The sequence below is a fragment of the Xiphophorus hellerii genome, chromosome 2 (assembly GCF_003331165.1).
Source record: "Xiphophorus hellerii strain 12219 chromosome 2, Xiphophorus_hellerii-4.1, whole genome shotgun sequence".
Classification (NCBI taxonomy): Eukaryota; Metazoa; Chordata; class Actinopteri; order Cyprinodontiformes; family Poeciliidae; genus Xiphophorus; species Xiphophorus hellerii.
Window position 1 is genome coordinate 341,724 of NC_045673.1, and position 16,546 is coordinate 358,269.

Genomic DNA, 16,546 nt, shown 5'->3' on the forward strand with positions numbered 1-16,546 from the left:
GAAAGTTTAAAAGGTGTGAGAGGAGAGAAATCGTTATTTTGCTATGAAGACAAATAGCCCCTTTGGGAGCTTTTATTTTGTAGTTTTTCTGCAGCGGTAGATTGTGACAACGTTGCTGTAATCAGGTCATGTTCTGAAAGGCCTGTGGACTCACTAGAGCTGGGATGTCAAACTCCAGTCCTCAAGGGCCGCTGTCCTGCAACTTTTAGATGTGGCTCTGCTGCACCACCTGAACAGAAAAAATTAGCAAGAAGCTGGAGAACTGATCTACACCAGGAGGAGGTCATGAAGCCGTTTCATTCCAGTGTTTTGTACCTGTGGCTCATCTAAAAACTGCAGGACAGCGACTGGAGGACTGGAGTTTGACACCTGTGCACTAGAAGATCTGAGGTTTCACAATAAAATCACAGCTGAAAGACAAAGATGTCTTTCTGGCTTCTTTTCTGTTCCTGATTCAACTTTTCACCACAAGAGGGCGCTGCTGCTGCAGGGAAATAAATTGCAGATTTAAATGGGGAAAAATAGAGTTTTAAATTCAACCTGTTCAGTAGAGATCAGCTCTACTATCAAGCCCAGTACTCTGAGCAACAACAGAATCTATGTGGAAGAAAGAACCACGTGGATTTGCTGAGTGGATCAAGTCACATATTCATAACCATCAAAGATTTTTCCTCATTAAATCTTACAACTTTGTGCCTATAGTCTGCGATTATTATTACTTTATTTTTGTAATAAAATATCTTAGCCTGACCCTAACATTGTATTTGCTTCACTTGCTCTGCAGCCATTTTTTTTTAATTCCCGCCCACTTGAGAAGGACTTGGCTGACTTGTCCCTCCGTTGGTCGGCTTCTACTTCTACTGATTTCAACGGGCAGCCTGTTGATTATTTGGAGGTGTGCTGCCACCTGGTGACCGGAGGCTTATTTCTCAGTCAGGCGGGAATAATAAGAAAACGTGCAGAAAATGATCTGAGAGTCTTTAAGATGGAAACCAGAACGATTTGAGAGAAAACAGAGAGATGGCCCAAACCAGATGTTTTCATCTGATTCAGGAAATGCTGGAGCTCTAACATTCATTTTCTAAATCATTATTATTACTGGTACATTTAAATAAACAGACCTTTATTATATAGACATGTGACCACTCTTTGTCCAGAAGTGAACTAGGATCGTTTTGTGAAAGCATCAAACATCATGGTGAAGGTGTGAGATGAGATGGACGTCTTTGTCCTCTGTGTCTTTGTCTTGTCCTCGTCCTGCTGCTCTTTGTGTCAGAGCTAATCAGGATTAGCCTCCATCACAGATCATCTGCAGCTGCTCTCGGTTATTGATCATATTCGGCTCTGAGCAGCTCAGCTCCACCCTGAACCCCAGAGACGACCTCTGACCTGCGTCCGTCCCCGGCTCTCATCCAGACGTCCCGTCAGGATGGACCCCTGCGCGGCTGTCTTTGAGCCGGGACCTGGACGGTCATGGCTGTGTGTCATGGCTGTGTGTCATGGCGCTGTCCTGCTCCAGCTAATCCTGAGCTGATAATGGGATCTGCCGGCGCCTCCTGTCGCTCCAGCAGGAACGCTTCCATGGAAACAATCAGGCTGAGACGGGAACGCTGGACTGTTTCTGGACCTGACCGTCTTCCTGCTCAGGTTGTTCCAGAGGGAAGATTAAAATGTTTTCATCCTCAGACTCACCTGGAAACGAGCCGCAGATTTACCTGAAGAGTTGTTTACCTGTTGCTCAACCTGAATCCTCCTTAATCATCTCTGACATCATCTCTCGCTTTCTCTCCTCCTCATCCTCCTTTTACATGACCGCTGTTTGGAAACTTACTAAGTCAGATATTAGCAGCAAGAATTTGGTTTATTCAGCCTTTTATAGTAAAAAAAAATACTCAGGTTCATTTTCATTCATTTGTAAATATCATAACTTGAAAACTAAATATTTAGCTAGCAGGCTAGCTTGCTAACTAGGTATTTAGTTAATACACTAAATATTTAGCTTGCTAATTCAATATTTAATTTGCAAGCTAAATATTTAGTTACTAACCATGACACTCATAAATGCAGGAATAACACTGAAAATATGACTATGAAAGATTTCTCTAAATAACCCCAAATATTGCTGCTAATATTTTAGCATAACTTTACAGACTCCATCCTTGTCCCTCTGGGAGCTAAAGCTCAGAGCTCAGGTTAGCTACACAAATCGTCTGAAAGGATTAAATACAGCCGCCTGCAACATTGTTTTGTTTTGTTTTAATAGGAACATTTTACAGACGGTGATCGGATCGTCCTGCCAACAGACCAGGAGGAGAAAAACTGAAGCAGCTTTAGATGCAAACAGAAACACCTTTTGTGAGTCACAGACTTCCCACATGGGTGAACTTTAAATATTCATTTAGCCAGAAAAAGGAATAATAGATTACAGCATGTTCTGTTTGATTTTAAACTCTGCTGCTTAGAGACGGGAGCCGACCCGAAGCGCCTGGAGCCTGAAAAAGAATCGCAGTTGGTTATAGAACAAAACTCAAAACGACAGTTTGAGTAAAGAAAGTTAAACATGAACATCTTGTTATTGTCCAATATGGTGCGACGGAGTTTTATTATTATTGACACTTTTGGGGCGTGCCGTGGTGGCGTAGCGGTTAGCGCGACCCGTATTTGGAGGCCTTGAGTCCTCGACGTGGCCGTCGCGGGTTCGACTCCCGGACCCAACGACATTTGCCGCATGCCTTCCCCGTTTCCTGTCAGCCTACTATCATATAAGGGACTCTAGAGCCCACAAAGACCCCCTGGAGGGGTAAAAAAAAATTATTGACACTTTTGCTTTTCAAAGTGCGTCGCCTCAGATCGACCCGCTGGGGGCGCCGTGAGCTCTGCTGCGGGAAGCAGCGGTTGTGGGTTTGAATCCCAGCCTGGGGCTTTCTGCATGGAGTTTGCATGTTCTCCGTTTGCCTGGGTGGGTTCTCTCTGGGTACTCCTCCTGCAGCCCAGACCAGGAATAATCTGCATTCTCACGTCTCTAACCAGTTGATCCCTGTTCAGGGCCCGTTTCCTCCCAGCTGTCTGTAGAAACACACTCAGCTCTCAGAAGTTGAAGGAGTTTTCCATTCAGAAAGGCATCAAATGGGTTCCTGGTAGTTTGTCAGGCCACTGTAGTTTGTCCATGTTGCTCCTCTGACGTTAATAATCTGAGGGATTGAGGCCTGACCTTCAGGTTAATCCTGTCAGCTCCCTCCAGGCTGCCGCAGAGGAAATCCCCGCAGATCTGCGCCGGCTGCACCGCTCTCTGGGTCTCTGTGCGTTCGGCATGCTCAGCCTCCCGTAGAGTCGCAGGTAAGACGGCCGCTGCATGAAAAACCGTCCGCAGTTCAATCCCAGAATTTAGTTCTCTGAGGGATGAAGCGTCGCTAAGAGCTGCTGAGGAAAGGCCTGGTTCTGATCCGGTTTGGTTCTGGTTCTGATTTGGATCTGGTTTGGTTCTGGTCCAGTTTGGCTCTGGTCCGGTTCTGGCATGGTTCTGGTCCAGTTTGCATTTTGTTCTGGTTTGGTTTGGTTCAAGTTTGGTTCTCGACCGGTTTGGTTCTGGTCCAGTTCTGGTTTGGTTCTGGTTCTGGTCCGGTCACCAATCATAAACAACTGGACGAAGTGACTTCCTGTCGTTTCTCTGGTTCTGTTGGACCGGCTGATCTGCTGAGTTAATAAGAGATCCGGAGGGTCAGTGACCTCTGACCCCGACCTGAGGCAGTGGGACTGTCTCCCCCCTGTGGAGTTTCCTGGTAGTGCAGCTTTGGCACCGCCTGCTGGCCGTTCTGACGTTTCTGCCCCACAAGTTAAAAATATGAAAATTGTCACGTCATTTTTCTGGATGTCTCGCTAAACATAAAAACTACGTTCTTCATTCAAACCTTGAGAGCTCTGCTGCACAGGTGAAGGGTGTACTTTAACTAGGACACTGCAAAGATCACTTTGTGTTCAGTTAGTGATCATGGCGTTTGGTGGCATTGGGTCAATATTGATCTAAGATGATATTTAATGGCCAATAGGTCAAGGAAATATTAAAATGTTAAATAATAAAAGGTTTTGCATAAATATAGAAGAATTCAGGTTAATAAAGTCATTAAGTCACCATGAAATTTATCAGTTTCTATTTTTAAATGTTGTTTTATCAGCCTGTGTAAAGATATTTACTGTTTTGATGTCTACCTTTCATTCATTCATTCATTCATTCATTCATTCATTCATTCATTCACACTATGCTCAGTACTAGAAACAGTACAGCCACCAGTAGAACCAGTAGCCCTGCTGACTGGTGCGTCTGTTGCAGGATGTTCTCCTGGGTGGTGAAGGTCGTTCCTCAGCCTGCTGAAGCTCCGGCTGCTGCTGTAAGACAACACTCACTGTGCAAAAGTTTTAAACCAGGCCTGGCTATTTTTCTGGACTGGTTCTACTGGGGTCCAGTAGAACCAGTCTGTTCCCGGACTGGTTCTACTGCAGAAACAGTTCCGAGTTCTGGAATGATTTGGATGTTTTTCAGGATTCCTGAAGGTCTCTTTTTAAATGTTTCTGGTTTTCTGTCCTCAAGTCCGCATCGTTTGATCGCTACGCTACGCTACTCTACTCTACGCTGGAGTTCGTACAGGAAGTAGATCGCCTCAGGCAGAAGGAGGAGTCCTTTAGATTCCTGTCCAACAAATTTCACAGCAAACAATTTATGAAGCAGAAATAAAACAACACAAACTAGTAATGGTTTAAAAATGTTATGCTGTAATCAGTTACACTCATTTTCATGTCATAAATATTTCATGAAGTAAAACAGAGAAATAATTCCCTGATTCTACCAGGAGATGAAGCGTCTGCCAGCAGAAACCGTCACGGTGGGAGTTGGCCAAATGCAGCGAGATTAAAACGTTTGTTTTGTGATTTCTTTAATGAAAAAAATGAACAAACTTACAGAGTAAATAAAAAGGAACATGAACCATGAATCTGGGAGACGATAGAGAGCTCACAGGAAGAACGACGGGAAGATCCTGCAGGGAGTGAATGGGAACGAGAGGCTTAAATACTGAGGAGGATGAATGTGAACAAAAGACCTGAGCTGATGAGTTAACAGGTTACAGGTGTGAGGGGAGGAGCAGGAGGCAGACCTTGCAGTGACCTTGCAGTGACCTTGCAGTGACCCTGGCTGCCCTGCGGTCCGGTCTGATCCACCTATTTGTGAAGGCAGGTGGCGCTGCTCCTAAAGTCAGTCACAGTTCCATCCATGAGGCTCTTTTGGTTCGATTACAGGAAACCACACAAGGACTTTCTGACTTCAAGAAAAATGATTTTATTAAATTATACTAAAGAAATGAAACCTGAAAAGGGAATAACTGAAATGAAAAACCAAATTAGATTAATGCAAAACCCATAAATAACCAAAAATAAGCAAAAGCCAAAACAACCCAAACAAAAAGCAACTAAGACATTTAAACCAAACCGAATGTTTTTCTGAGGAGGGAGAAAGAAAATCCTCCTGGAAAAACAGCTGCAGAAGAGAAGGGGAGAGACCGCCGGGAGCTGTAGAGTTAGTTAGTTAGTTAGTTAGTTAGTTAGTTAGTTAGTTAGTTAGTTAGTTAGTTAGTTAGTTAGTTAGTTAGTTAGTTAGTTAGTTAGTTAGTTAGTTAGTTAGTTAGTCTGGACTGAAGATGAGTGAAGTTACACCAGTCTGTGTCTCTCTCTCGCTCTCTCTGCTCCTGGAGGAGTCGGTGAAGAAGAATGAAGGTGAGGTCGCTCCACCTGCTGATGTAAGCTGTTCCCTGATTGGTAGAGAGAGCCGCATGTTTATCATTATTTGACGCTTTGCAGCCAAGAATGCTTCAGCAACGAGCCCTGAGGAAGCCTCAGAGGACGGGTAAAGTATTCCTGCATGGCGTGAACTTCATGCACCTCAGAGGTTTGACCTCTGACCTGTGAGGAACTTCCTCTGCAGCCAGAGCAACGGGGGAGTGATGGGCTGGCTGTCCAACGGCTTCGTCAGCGTGCTGCCGCAGCCGCCGGGGTCACCTCTGCTCAAGGGGTCCAACGCAGACTGCAGGGTCAGTACCAGAACCAGAACCTCTCCTGGTGCCTTCGCTGGTAAAACAGCCAGGAGTCCTGTCACCTGGACATGGAGAGGTTCTGACCCGATCAGAGGATCCAAACTGATTTCCATTTCTAAAAGCTGGAATCAGCTCTGTCTGTTTAAACTCTTTAGATGTGATTCATTTCAGCAGATATTTTATCACATGATTTGCTTTCTGTTTTCTTCTGCTGTCCAGCCAGGAGAGGATGGAGATCGGTATAAACTACTGATCATTTAAAGCTCAATAAACTCCTGATGGTTTAACAGGTAAAATTCACGGCTGTGTCTCTGTCAGGACCGGCGTGATGGGCTGGGTCGCTCAGGGTCTGACCAAGGTTCTGCCTCAGCCGGATGAGAAGTACCGAGAAGCGGCTGAGACCCAGAACGCCGCCGAGGAGCACACCGAGGTGAGGCTCCGCCCTCAGCCGGGAGGACATGCTGGGCCTGGAGAACCGGTTCGGACCCAGACCTGGTTCGGTACCGCCAGACATTTACATCAAGATCAGTTTGACTTCTCAAAGGCATACAGATGTGTTTGAGTTTTGTTATTTTATGTCTTTTATCTCAATATCTGAAAAGCGTCAAGAAAAGAAAACTAGTTCTTGACTCATTTTTTCATCCTAGATGTTTTTCTTTTCAACATAAATAAATAATAAATTAGGTTCAAAACAATAAAAATAAACATTTAATCATGAATAAATATGAGTAAATTTAAATGTACATAATAAGATTAAAGTTATCAATTCCAAATTGAACAATTATTTAGGCTAATGAAGAGAAAAAAGTTATGGAGACTTAGAAGAAGAAAAAAATTTTCAAAGCCAAATTCTCACCAAGCTAAAACGTAAACCAGCTAAATATTTAGCTCCAATAAATATTTAATTTTTGGTTAAATATTTAGTTAACAGTCTAAATATTTAACCAAATATACTAAATGTTTAGCTCTGATCTGGCTAATTGTTTAGTTAGCTACGGAGCTAAACATGTAGATAAGTAGATCATGAAAATAAAAGCTGGATTTTGATCACTCCTGCTGCTGGATGTCTCTGTTTCCTTTAAAACGGTTCTTCCTCTGCTTTAAGATGAAATGTGAGGAAAAGAAACGATGAGAGAGACATGAAGCGATTCGAAAGGAGATTATGAAGTTCGGAAGACACAGCTTTTATTTTGATAGTCCTCTTCCTGTTATCAGCATGTGAATTTGCATGTTAGCTAAATATTTAGCTCAGAGCTAACTACAACAATATATCTGGTTTGCTAGCTAAATATTCAGCTTCATATTAAAAATTAGCATAAAGTAATTTCTTAGTTTGCTGAAATAAATCAAAACAATTTAATAACTTTATGTTCTAATGCTTGTTGTTGTTCCAGGTGTTCGAGGCGGCGACAATGCCAGGTAGGCTTTCTAAACCCCGCCTCTTCCTGTTCAGTCAAGCAGAAATGATGCCGTTCTTCCAGATGATCGGATGTTGTATAATCCAGATTATGACCCGCTTCCTCACATCCCCGTGGTGGAGGTGGTGTCGGAGGAGGACGTTTCTGAAGTGGAGAGTTTGGCTCCTCAGTTCCGTCCAAAGTGAGTACAGGTCACTACAGTCAGAGCCGGCCCAAGGCATCAGGAAACCAAGCTACTGCAGGCCAGTGGCCCCGCCCCCAAGTCTTACTTCACATTTGTGGTTGTGTTTATCAAGAATATTTACACTTTTACGACATTTCAACATCAAATTTAAAAGAAATAAAAATCTCCAATTTGAAAATTCTTCAACATTTTACATGGTTTTGATCAATTTCCTGTGATAATTAAACAGGTTTCTGGTTCCTGACTGCCGAGTTTTTTTTATTTATTTATATTTATATCTTAAATGATGTAAAGTGAGACATGCTGGAGCTCAGAATGAGATCTGCTCTGTTAATCCAGGTAAGGTCAGGCCGGCCTGATGCAGCCGAGCCGGTGGGTCCAGAGCTGACCCGATCAGAAGCGGTGGGTCTCCTGACCCCTGACCTCTATCTGCAGCAGCAGGTGACAGATCTTCTTCTGTCCTGCAGGGTGGTGAACTGGATAAAGCAGATAGTCCCTCAGCCAGTGATTCTGCCCTCTGGTGGCGTACCTGTGGAAGCGCCACCAAAAGTCTCCCGCTCCTCTCTAGACAAAGGTAGAGCAGCTCCAGACGCTACGCTGCGCTGCGCTGCGCTGCGCTGCGCTGCGCTGCGGATGGTTTCCACCCTTTAATGCGACGTTCTCTGTTTCTGCCTCCAGTGCTGTCGCCTCCACCAGAGTCTCTCAGTGGGATTTCACTGGACACCGACAGCAGAGCTGGGTGGGTTTATTTACCGCGGCAACGACTCAGCTTCCTGTAAACTCCTGGTGACCCCGCCCAAAAAAACCACACAAGGCCTCGCTGACCTGCACTGACCTTGTAGCGCGCCGGGAAGCGGTGCAGGAACAACATGGCTTCCCAGCTGCAGAGTCTGATCTGTTGGCTCTGAAGCAACAAATAAACCAAACGCTGAAGAGAAAACCCACCTCAGACCCCAAAGACTTCTGGGAAATATTCTGAGTGACCTGATGGTGCCCCCACCCCCTTGTTAATGCATCAGACTTTATTTTGATAGTACTCCAAACAGAGAATATATTATGTCTTAAACTTCTCAATCTTATTTCTAGTTCAGTGATGGTTGCATTTCTCTTTTTGTTGTTTTGACGTGTTTCATGTTTTTATATGATTCTCTTTATTTCCTCTGAATGTCTTTTCCAGTAGAAGATTTATTATCTTAATGTGAGCAATGCTATACTAATAATCTGTAACCAGATTATTAGTATAGCATAACCTGGCTATGCTAATAATCTGGCCAGTAGTCTCATTTTACAGAGCGGCTGCAGAAACAGAGCATCAGTGAATGGAAGCAGCTGAAAGTCTCACTTCTGAACATATTTCTGAACAACATGTGACAGCTTAGAGTAAACATGGTGTCTCTTTGTAAAGTCAGAACGGAAACATGAAGTGACAACTCAGTGACTCCCGAAGCGTCGAGCGGAGGAGGAGTCAGCCGATCGAAACGTTTCATGACCAAATCCTGTCTGCTTCCAGAGTGGTGGACTGGTTCGTGTCCGGCCTGGGTCTGAAGATGCCGCAGCTCGTAATGCCGCCCAAAGACGAAGCTGAGGTTCTTCATCATCATCATCACCATCAACATCATTTCCTTCCTCACTCAGACCGTTCAGACTCACTCTGTGTTTCTTTCCTAATGCTGCGCCAGGGAGCGACTGAAGTGCTGCAGAAAGGTGAGTCCAGGTCCACTGGGTCTGCTGTAGTCAGTCAGTCTGTAGTTTAGGAGACAGGCGGTCAGTAGTTTAGGAAACAGGCGGTCAGTAATTTAAGAAACAGGGGGTCAGTAGTTTAGGAAACAGGCGGTCTGTAGATTAGGAAACAGGCGGTCAGTAATTTAAGAAACAGGCAGTCTGTAGTTTAGGAGACAGGCGGTCAGTAGTTTAGGAAACAGGCGGTCAGTAATTTAAGAAACAGGCAGTCTGTAGTTTAGGAAACAGGCGGTCAGTAGTTTAGGAAACAGGCGGTCTGTAGTTTAGGAAACAGACGGTCAGTAGTTTAGGAAACAGGCGGTCAGTAGTTTAGGAAACAGACGGTCAGTAGTTTAGGAAACAGACGGTCAGTAGTTTAGGAAACAGGCGGTCAGTACTTTAGGAAACAGGCGGTCAGTATATTCGGAAACAGGCAGTCAATAGTTTAGGAAACAGGCGGTCAGTAGTTTAGGAAACAGGCGGTCTGTAGATTAGGAAACAAGCGGTCAGTATATTCGGAAACAGGCAGTCTGTAGTTTAGGAAACAGGCAGTCAATAGTTTAGGAAACAGGCAGTCAGTAATTTAAGAAACAGGGGTCAGTAGTTTAGGAAACAGGCGGTCTGTAGATTAGGAAACAAGCGGTCAGTATATTCGGAAACAGGCAGTCTGTAGTTTAGGAAACAGGCAGTCAATAGTTTAGGAAACAGACGGTCAGTAGTTTAGGAAACAGACGGTCAGTAGTTTAGGAAACAGGCGGTCAGTACTTTAGGAAACAGGCGGTCAGTATATTCGGAAACAGGCAGTCAATAGTTTAGGAAACAGACGGTCAATAGTTTAGGAAACAGGCGGTCAGTACTTTAGGAAACAGGCGGTCAGTATATTCGGAAACAGGCGGTCAATAGTTTAGGAAACAGGCGGTCAGTATATTCGGAAACAGGCGGTCAGTACTTTAGGAAACAGGCGGTCAGTATATTCGGAAACAGGCGGTCAATAGTTTAGGAAACAGACGGTCGGTAGTTTAGGAAACAGGCGGTCAATAGTTTAGGAAACAGGCGGTCAGTATATTCATAAACAGGCGGTCAGTAGTTTAGGAAACAGGCGGTCAGTAGTTTAGGAAACAGGCGGTCAATAGTTTAGGAAACAGACGGTCAGTAGTTTAGGAAACAGGCGGTCAATAGTTTAGGAAACAGGCGGTCAGTATATTCATAAACAGGCGGTCAGTAGTTTAGGAAACAGGCGGTCAGTAGTTTAGGAAACTGGCGGTCAATAGTTTAGGAAACAGGCGGTCAGTAGTTTAGGAAATTGTGGACGGACTGAAGCCAGGCGTTTCCTCAGTGTTAGCGGGCCGAGTGACTTGGTTTTCCATATGGGGTTTGTAAAGGTCCACTTCCTGTCTGGTTCTTCCTGTTCTTCTTCTTGAGTTTTAAAGGCGCTGTTTTGGTCGGACGGCCGGAGCCTAACTCAGTCCCTCTTCTCCTTCTGTTTCAGGGGGGAAGGCGCTGCGAGCCCCTTGAACAGCAGGAGGAGACGGCTGGGACGCTCCGACCAGCACATAGAACCAGCTCACATGCTGGCAGGGCGCTGCGCTCACTGGGATCTCACTGGGAGCTCACTGTTAGCTCACTGGGATCTCACTGGGATCTCACTGGGATCTCACTGAGAGCTCACTGGGAGCTCACTGTTAGCTCACTGGGATCTCACTGGGATCTCACTGGGATCTCACTGAGAGCTCACTGGGATCTCACTGGGATCTCACTGAGAGCTCACTGGGATCTCACTGGGATCTCACTGTTAGCTCACTGGGACCTCACTGGGAGCTCACTGGGATCTCACTGGGAGCTCACTGGGAGCTCACTGGGATCTCACTGGGATCTCACTAGGAGCTCACTGGGACCTCACTGGGAGCTCACTGGGACCTCACTGGGAGCTCACTGGGATCTCACTGGGATCTCACTGGGATCTCACTAGGAGCTCACTGGGAGCTCACTGGGAGCTCACTGGGACCTCACTGGGAGCTCACTGGGATCTCACTGGGATCTCACTGGGATCTCACTGGGACCTCACTGGGATCTCACTGGGATCTCACTGGGACCTCACTGGGATCTCACTGGGATCTCACTGGGACCTCACTGGGACCTCACTGGGATCTCACTGGGACCTCACTGGGAGCTGCTCAGCCCAGACTATTGAGGCAGCTGTTTGACTCTCCTTTCTGTCTTCTAGTTGAAGATGGAACTGGAATACGTTTAGCATCAGATTTATTTTTGCTCGCAGTTGTTTGTATTTTAAATTTGCACATTTTCTGTCCAACAGAAAAATTTAGTAATTTACTGTTTTTCTGAAATTATTGTAGATTTCTTGAACACATATATTAGTTAATATGTGTCAACTTTGACACATCTTGAATTGTTGAACGGCAGCTACGATGTGTGATGAAGCAGAATGCATTTCTCTGTATTTGTACTTGATTTATTGTAGATAAATGCATTAAAGTTTGAACCTTAAGGCGTATTCCTGGAGAATCATTTGCATTCAGAGATGTAAGAGTTAATGTCTTATGAAGTGGGATAGGGTGCACAGTGGCGCAGTTGGTAACTCTGTTGCTTTGCAACAAGAAGGTCCTGGGTTCGATTCCCGGAGTCTGCATGTTCTCCCTGTGCGTGGTGGGTTTTGTCCGGTTCTCCGGTTTCCTCCCACAGTCCAGAAACATGACTGTGAAACATCTAGAAACATTATTCCCTGTGGGAATAATTAATCGAGATTCAAATGGTCAGAATTACAATATAGGATTTTTATGACAAAGTTCATGAGGAACTTTTTAAAATACCAACATCTCAGGACATTACTTACAAGTTTCTCCACACATTTATATACAGTTCCACTAAATACACATGAATGCAGAGGAAGACTGGCATTGGTCCATTATTTCAGTGATTTGACCTTTGACCTGTGGACCGAACCGGTCCTGGTCCACCTTAACGTTGGACCACCTTAACGTTGGACCAGAACGAAAAAATCCGGTTCATAAATTCACTGGCTGGTTATAAATGACTTTTATTAACAAAATGAGTAAAAAGATTATCAGGAACTAAGAGCCAAATAGTTCAGCCTCAGTTACTGTTTACGTTCTTGACCAGCTAACTCTGTATGCATAGTTAGACAACTTTTCTCCAACATGCAAGAATTTATCAACAAAACAATTCAGCCTTCAATTACAATGTATTATAGAAAATTCAGTTTTTGCATGTTTTTGTTCTTCTATTTGCATCTCTACTGCTTCGGTCCAAACGCAAACAGAAAAACAAACTCACTAAGCTAATGACGTTCAGCTAAACTCTTGAGTAAAAATGAAAGAATAATGAAAACTAATAAAACTGGAAAAGACGAACAAATGAGAATAAAACAAACAACAAGAAAATGGTGACTGATGTCGAAGTTCAGTGTGAAAGTTGAGAAACCAGGTTCTGATCCCTGTGGGTCGCCTTGCTCCAGAGGTCAAAGGGTCACCTGGACAGGTCGGCAGGACAACACAGAGACAGACAGGACAAACACACACACACACACACACACATATTTGACATGTTGACGTGTTCAACCAGTTGACAATGCAAGGCAGAAATGTTTTCAAAAAGTAATATTTCATTAATTAACTTAGTGAATTAAAAACCAATAACCTTTTGATTGTGTTTCTGCAGCCTGGAGGAGATTAAAGCATCAACACTGTAACACGCTTCTAACCAGACACAAAGCCTAACGTTGACCTCTGACTCCTCCTCCTGCTGCAGCTTCCTCCAAACTGAAGCCCGACATGGTTCTGGAGGACATGGAGTCGGACAACGAGGGCCAGAACCGCCCCAAAGCTGCAGGATCCCAGGGTCCAGCGGGTGACCCGGCCCAGCAGGAGAGGGGGAGGTCCGGCTCTGCGCAGGCTCTGGGGAAATGCGCCACCCAGGTGGCCCCGCAGGACCTGGCTTCAGACAGCGGGACAAAAACATCTCAGGAAGACGCAGAGACCCAGACGGGCCGCTGGACGCCGTTCATCGAAAGCATTAAGAAGGAGGCTGAAGGCGTGGCGCTGGCCTCCATGGAGGAACGGTGAGCCGGCGCTGGTTCAGGAGGATTCCTCTGCAGCACACAGCATCCCTGTAACCCAGTGTATCTGCTGCAGCCTGCTGCTGGAGCGCATGGAGATGGCCCGCCTGGCCGAAGAGGTGGCCCGGCAGACGGCAGAGATGGCGGTGAGGCAGATGGCCAGCGAGGGAACCTCCATCAAACTCTCCCTGGAGAGCCAGGAGCTGCTGGAGGAACCGGAGGAACCAGAGGAGCCGGAGGAACCAGAGGAACCAGAGGAACCAGAGGAACCGGAGGCCGAGTGAGAACGTCTTCAGGATTTCATCTGGGACCAACATTATGAGGAACCTGACTGACTGTTTTAACCTGACTGACTGTTTTAACCTGACTGACTGACTGTTTTAACTTGACTGACTGTTTTAACCTGACTGACTGTTTTAACTTGACTGGCTGTTTTAACCTGACTGACTGTTTTAACCTGACTGACTGACTGTTTTAACCTGACTGTTTTAACTTGACTGACTGTTTTCTGCTGCCAGATTGCCAGCCGCACCAGAAGAAGTCATCAAGCTGCAGCCAGGAGCCGATGCAGATGCAGAGTGAGTATCAGCTGGTTTATTAAACGTCTCCATCGTCTCTGCTCTCTGCAGCTGCTTGTTCTGCGTTTCCTGCGTCCAGAGGCTCTGGGCTCCCAGCTGGGAGGCGAGAACCGAGCTGAGGTTCTACATTCTACCCAGTCACTATGTAATGCGTCGGCTCGACGCTACGACGCTTAGCTGCACTGTAAACCGTCCTCCACTGCAAAGAGAGAAGAGTTGACCGAACGTTAATGCAATATTTGGGGGCGTGGCCAACACAGACTGAACGGTTTTGCTCCGCCTCTAAAACTAAAACTCTTTCTGTTCACTGATTGGCCTGCTATCGGAGAGAAACCAAGTGAATGGAAGGAAGCCCAGACTGAGATTTTTATTTGAGTGGAATTGCACAGAAAAGCGACGGCCAGGATAGGATCCTCGAGATATCTTCTTCTGAACTTATATTTCATCAAGCTAGTTCGTCCTCTGTCTCATTATTCTGGTAAAAAGTCGGTAGAAAATTGGAAACATTTAGTCAAACTTAAAGTCAGACACTTACACTTTTTCTACAGTCTATATAAATATCTAATGTCAACTTTAAATGCCTTTTTAAGAATATTTTGTTGTTCTAAATCGGCTATTAACTGATTTAACTAATGGTTGGTCAAGGTTTTCTCATTTACAGATGATTTCAAAATAAAACCCATTTCTTTGTGATAATTTTTTATCTTAAAGTTTACCCAAATACTAGGACAAATGAATTAATAATATTATTATTACTATTATTATTATTATTATTATTATTATTATTATTATTATTATTATTATTATTACGCCGCCGCTCTGAAGCAGATTTCTCGATTTCTCAGGAGGTCTCCAAGCAGATTTTGAAATCCCGCGAGGTTTGCCTCAGCAGCGTCATAACACCTCGCCATAGCAACCACAGCTTCCCCTAGCAACCGTCCCCCTCGCCCGCCCTCCCCTCGGTTGCCCCGGTAACGGCCGCTCCTGCAGCTGCTGTCTGGTCAACAACAGCGAACCGAGCAGGTTCTGACCCGCTCCCCGGTCCAGTTGGTGGTTCTGATGCTGGGGGACATTTTGAGGCGGGAATACTAACAGCTCCGTCGGAGGAAGTGAGTACTGAGAACCGATGATTTCCCTCCAGGCTCTAAAACTGAAACTAATCAGAGATGAAATGAGCGGTTCTTCCAGCCGGAACAAACCTAAACGGTTCCGACTGATGCCATCGGAACCGATGGTTTTCATTATCGACTAAATACGATAGAGAATAAAATATGAGTACGAACTGACTGATGAGAATAAGAACTGAAATAAGAAAGAAAAACATCGAGGTCAACATGTCAGATATTTCATTAAGTTAAACTAAAGTCTTTATGGCTTTTGTCCTGAAAATGTTTTGAGTTTCCTTATGATCGATTGAATATAAAATAGAATCAAAAAGTTTCAAATAATCAAAAATGAGATTATAATATTTTAGCTTAATTTTAATGCCACAGTATTGTTTATTAAGTATTTCCTTTAAGTCCCAAAACAGCAGAAAAAGATGTGAAATAGTTTCTGTATCTGTTTTACAAAAAATCGGTCCAATTTATTCCTACATTCTTTTATAAATGGGTTTGTTGGATACATTCAAGGAATTATTTTGAAGTGAACTTCCTGGATCTTGCAACTACTTGAGTTCACATCAAAGACCAGGTAACAATAATAATTGAATAATTATGAATTCAATAATAATTGAATTCATAAAGTTATGAATTCAATAAAACTGATCATGTGAATATTATTTGAAGTGGTGGAGGTGAGTTTGGACTCAGAAACTGTTCTGGATTCTCGGTTCAGACGTTGGAACATTAAAAATCTGTAAAGCTTCAGTTTGTAACTTTTATAAAAAATGTCTTTTACATATCAGTTCAAACCGTTTGTTACGAGACAGATGATCTGAACCGATTGATCTCCTCCCTGAGCTGCTGCCTGGAGAAATGAACCATTCAGATGCAGGAGGCGGGGCTTATTGCTGCCAATCATCCTCATGTACTCGCTGCTCAAAGTGTTAATGGCAGAAAAAAGCTTACCGTTACAGGAAAGCCATTTATCTACTGTGACTTTTGATCAGGCTAACTAGCCTTAACATTCATGGGAAGAGCTGTGAGAAGGAGTGGAGGCATGTGGGAAGACAGGGTGATTGACAGCGCTTAGACCCGCCTCCCGGCTCTGATTGGTTGTTTCTAGCTAGCGCTGAGAGAAGGCAGTTATTATCTGTCTCAACATGGAGACAGTTTCAAGAAATATGGAAAAAAATATTTCTCAAAAAAGTTACATCCTGCAGCTTTAAAGTTGGACATCTGCTATTTTAAGAGAAAAGCTTCTAGTTTTCAAATTGTTTTGGATTCGATTAAACTTTTATATTGTCAGCTATAAAAACAGGATTTGGATTCGTTTTGTTCAAAACACTTTATCCAAGTTTCATAAATTAAATA

The 16,546-nt window shown here is 44.3% G+C and overlaps 1 protein-coding gene across 1 annotated transcript; it reads left to right on the forward strand.

Annotated features, from left to right (window-relative positions):
• The first annotated feature begins 2,847 nt into the window (after positions 1–2,847).
• On the forward strand, positions 2,848–14,821 carry LOC116708570 (uncharacterized). The gene is made up of 15 exons (XM_032546446.1): positions 2,848–3,336; positions 4,328–4,385; positions 5,742–5,763; positions 5,848–5,893; positions 5,972–6,077; positions 6,300–6,319; positions 6,399–6,510; positions 7,475–7,499; positions 7,586–7,679; positions 8,150–8,256; positions 8,361–8,421; positions 9,193–9,268; positions 9,362–9,386; positions 13,188–13,497; positions 13,571–14,821. The coding sequence occupies exons 2-15, from the start codon at positions 4,329–4,331 to the stop codon at positions 13,776–13,778; spliced, it is 1,269 nt and encodes a 422-aa protein (XP_032402337.1). The 5' UTR covers positions 2,848–3,336; position 4,328; the 3' UTR covers positions 13,779–14,821.
• Positions 14,822–16,546: the final 1,725 nt, after the last annotated feature.

Bases quoted from the DNA above. Each gene is read 5' to 3' on its own strand.
- LOC116708570 (XM_032546446.1), top strand. From the start codon at position 4,329: ATGTTCTCCTGGGTGGTGAAGGTCGTTCCTCAGCCTGCTGAAGCTCCG. The intron at 6,320-6,398 runs GTATAAACTACT...TGTCTCTGTCAG, and splicing joins CCAGGAGAGGATGGAGATCG to GACCGGCGTGATGGGCTGGG. The intron at 13,498-13,570 runs GTGAGCCGGCGC...TATCTGCTGCAG, and splicing joins CTGGCCTCCATGGAGGAACG to CCTGCTGCTGGAGCGCATGG.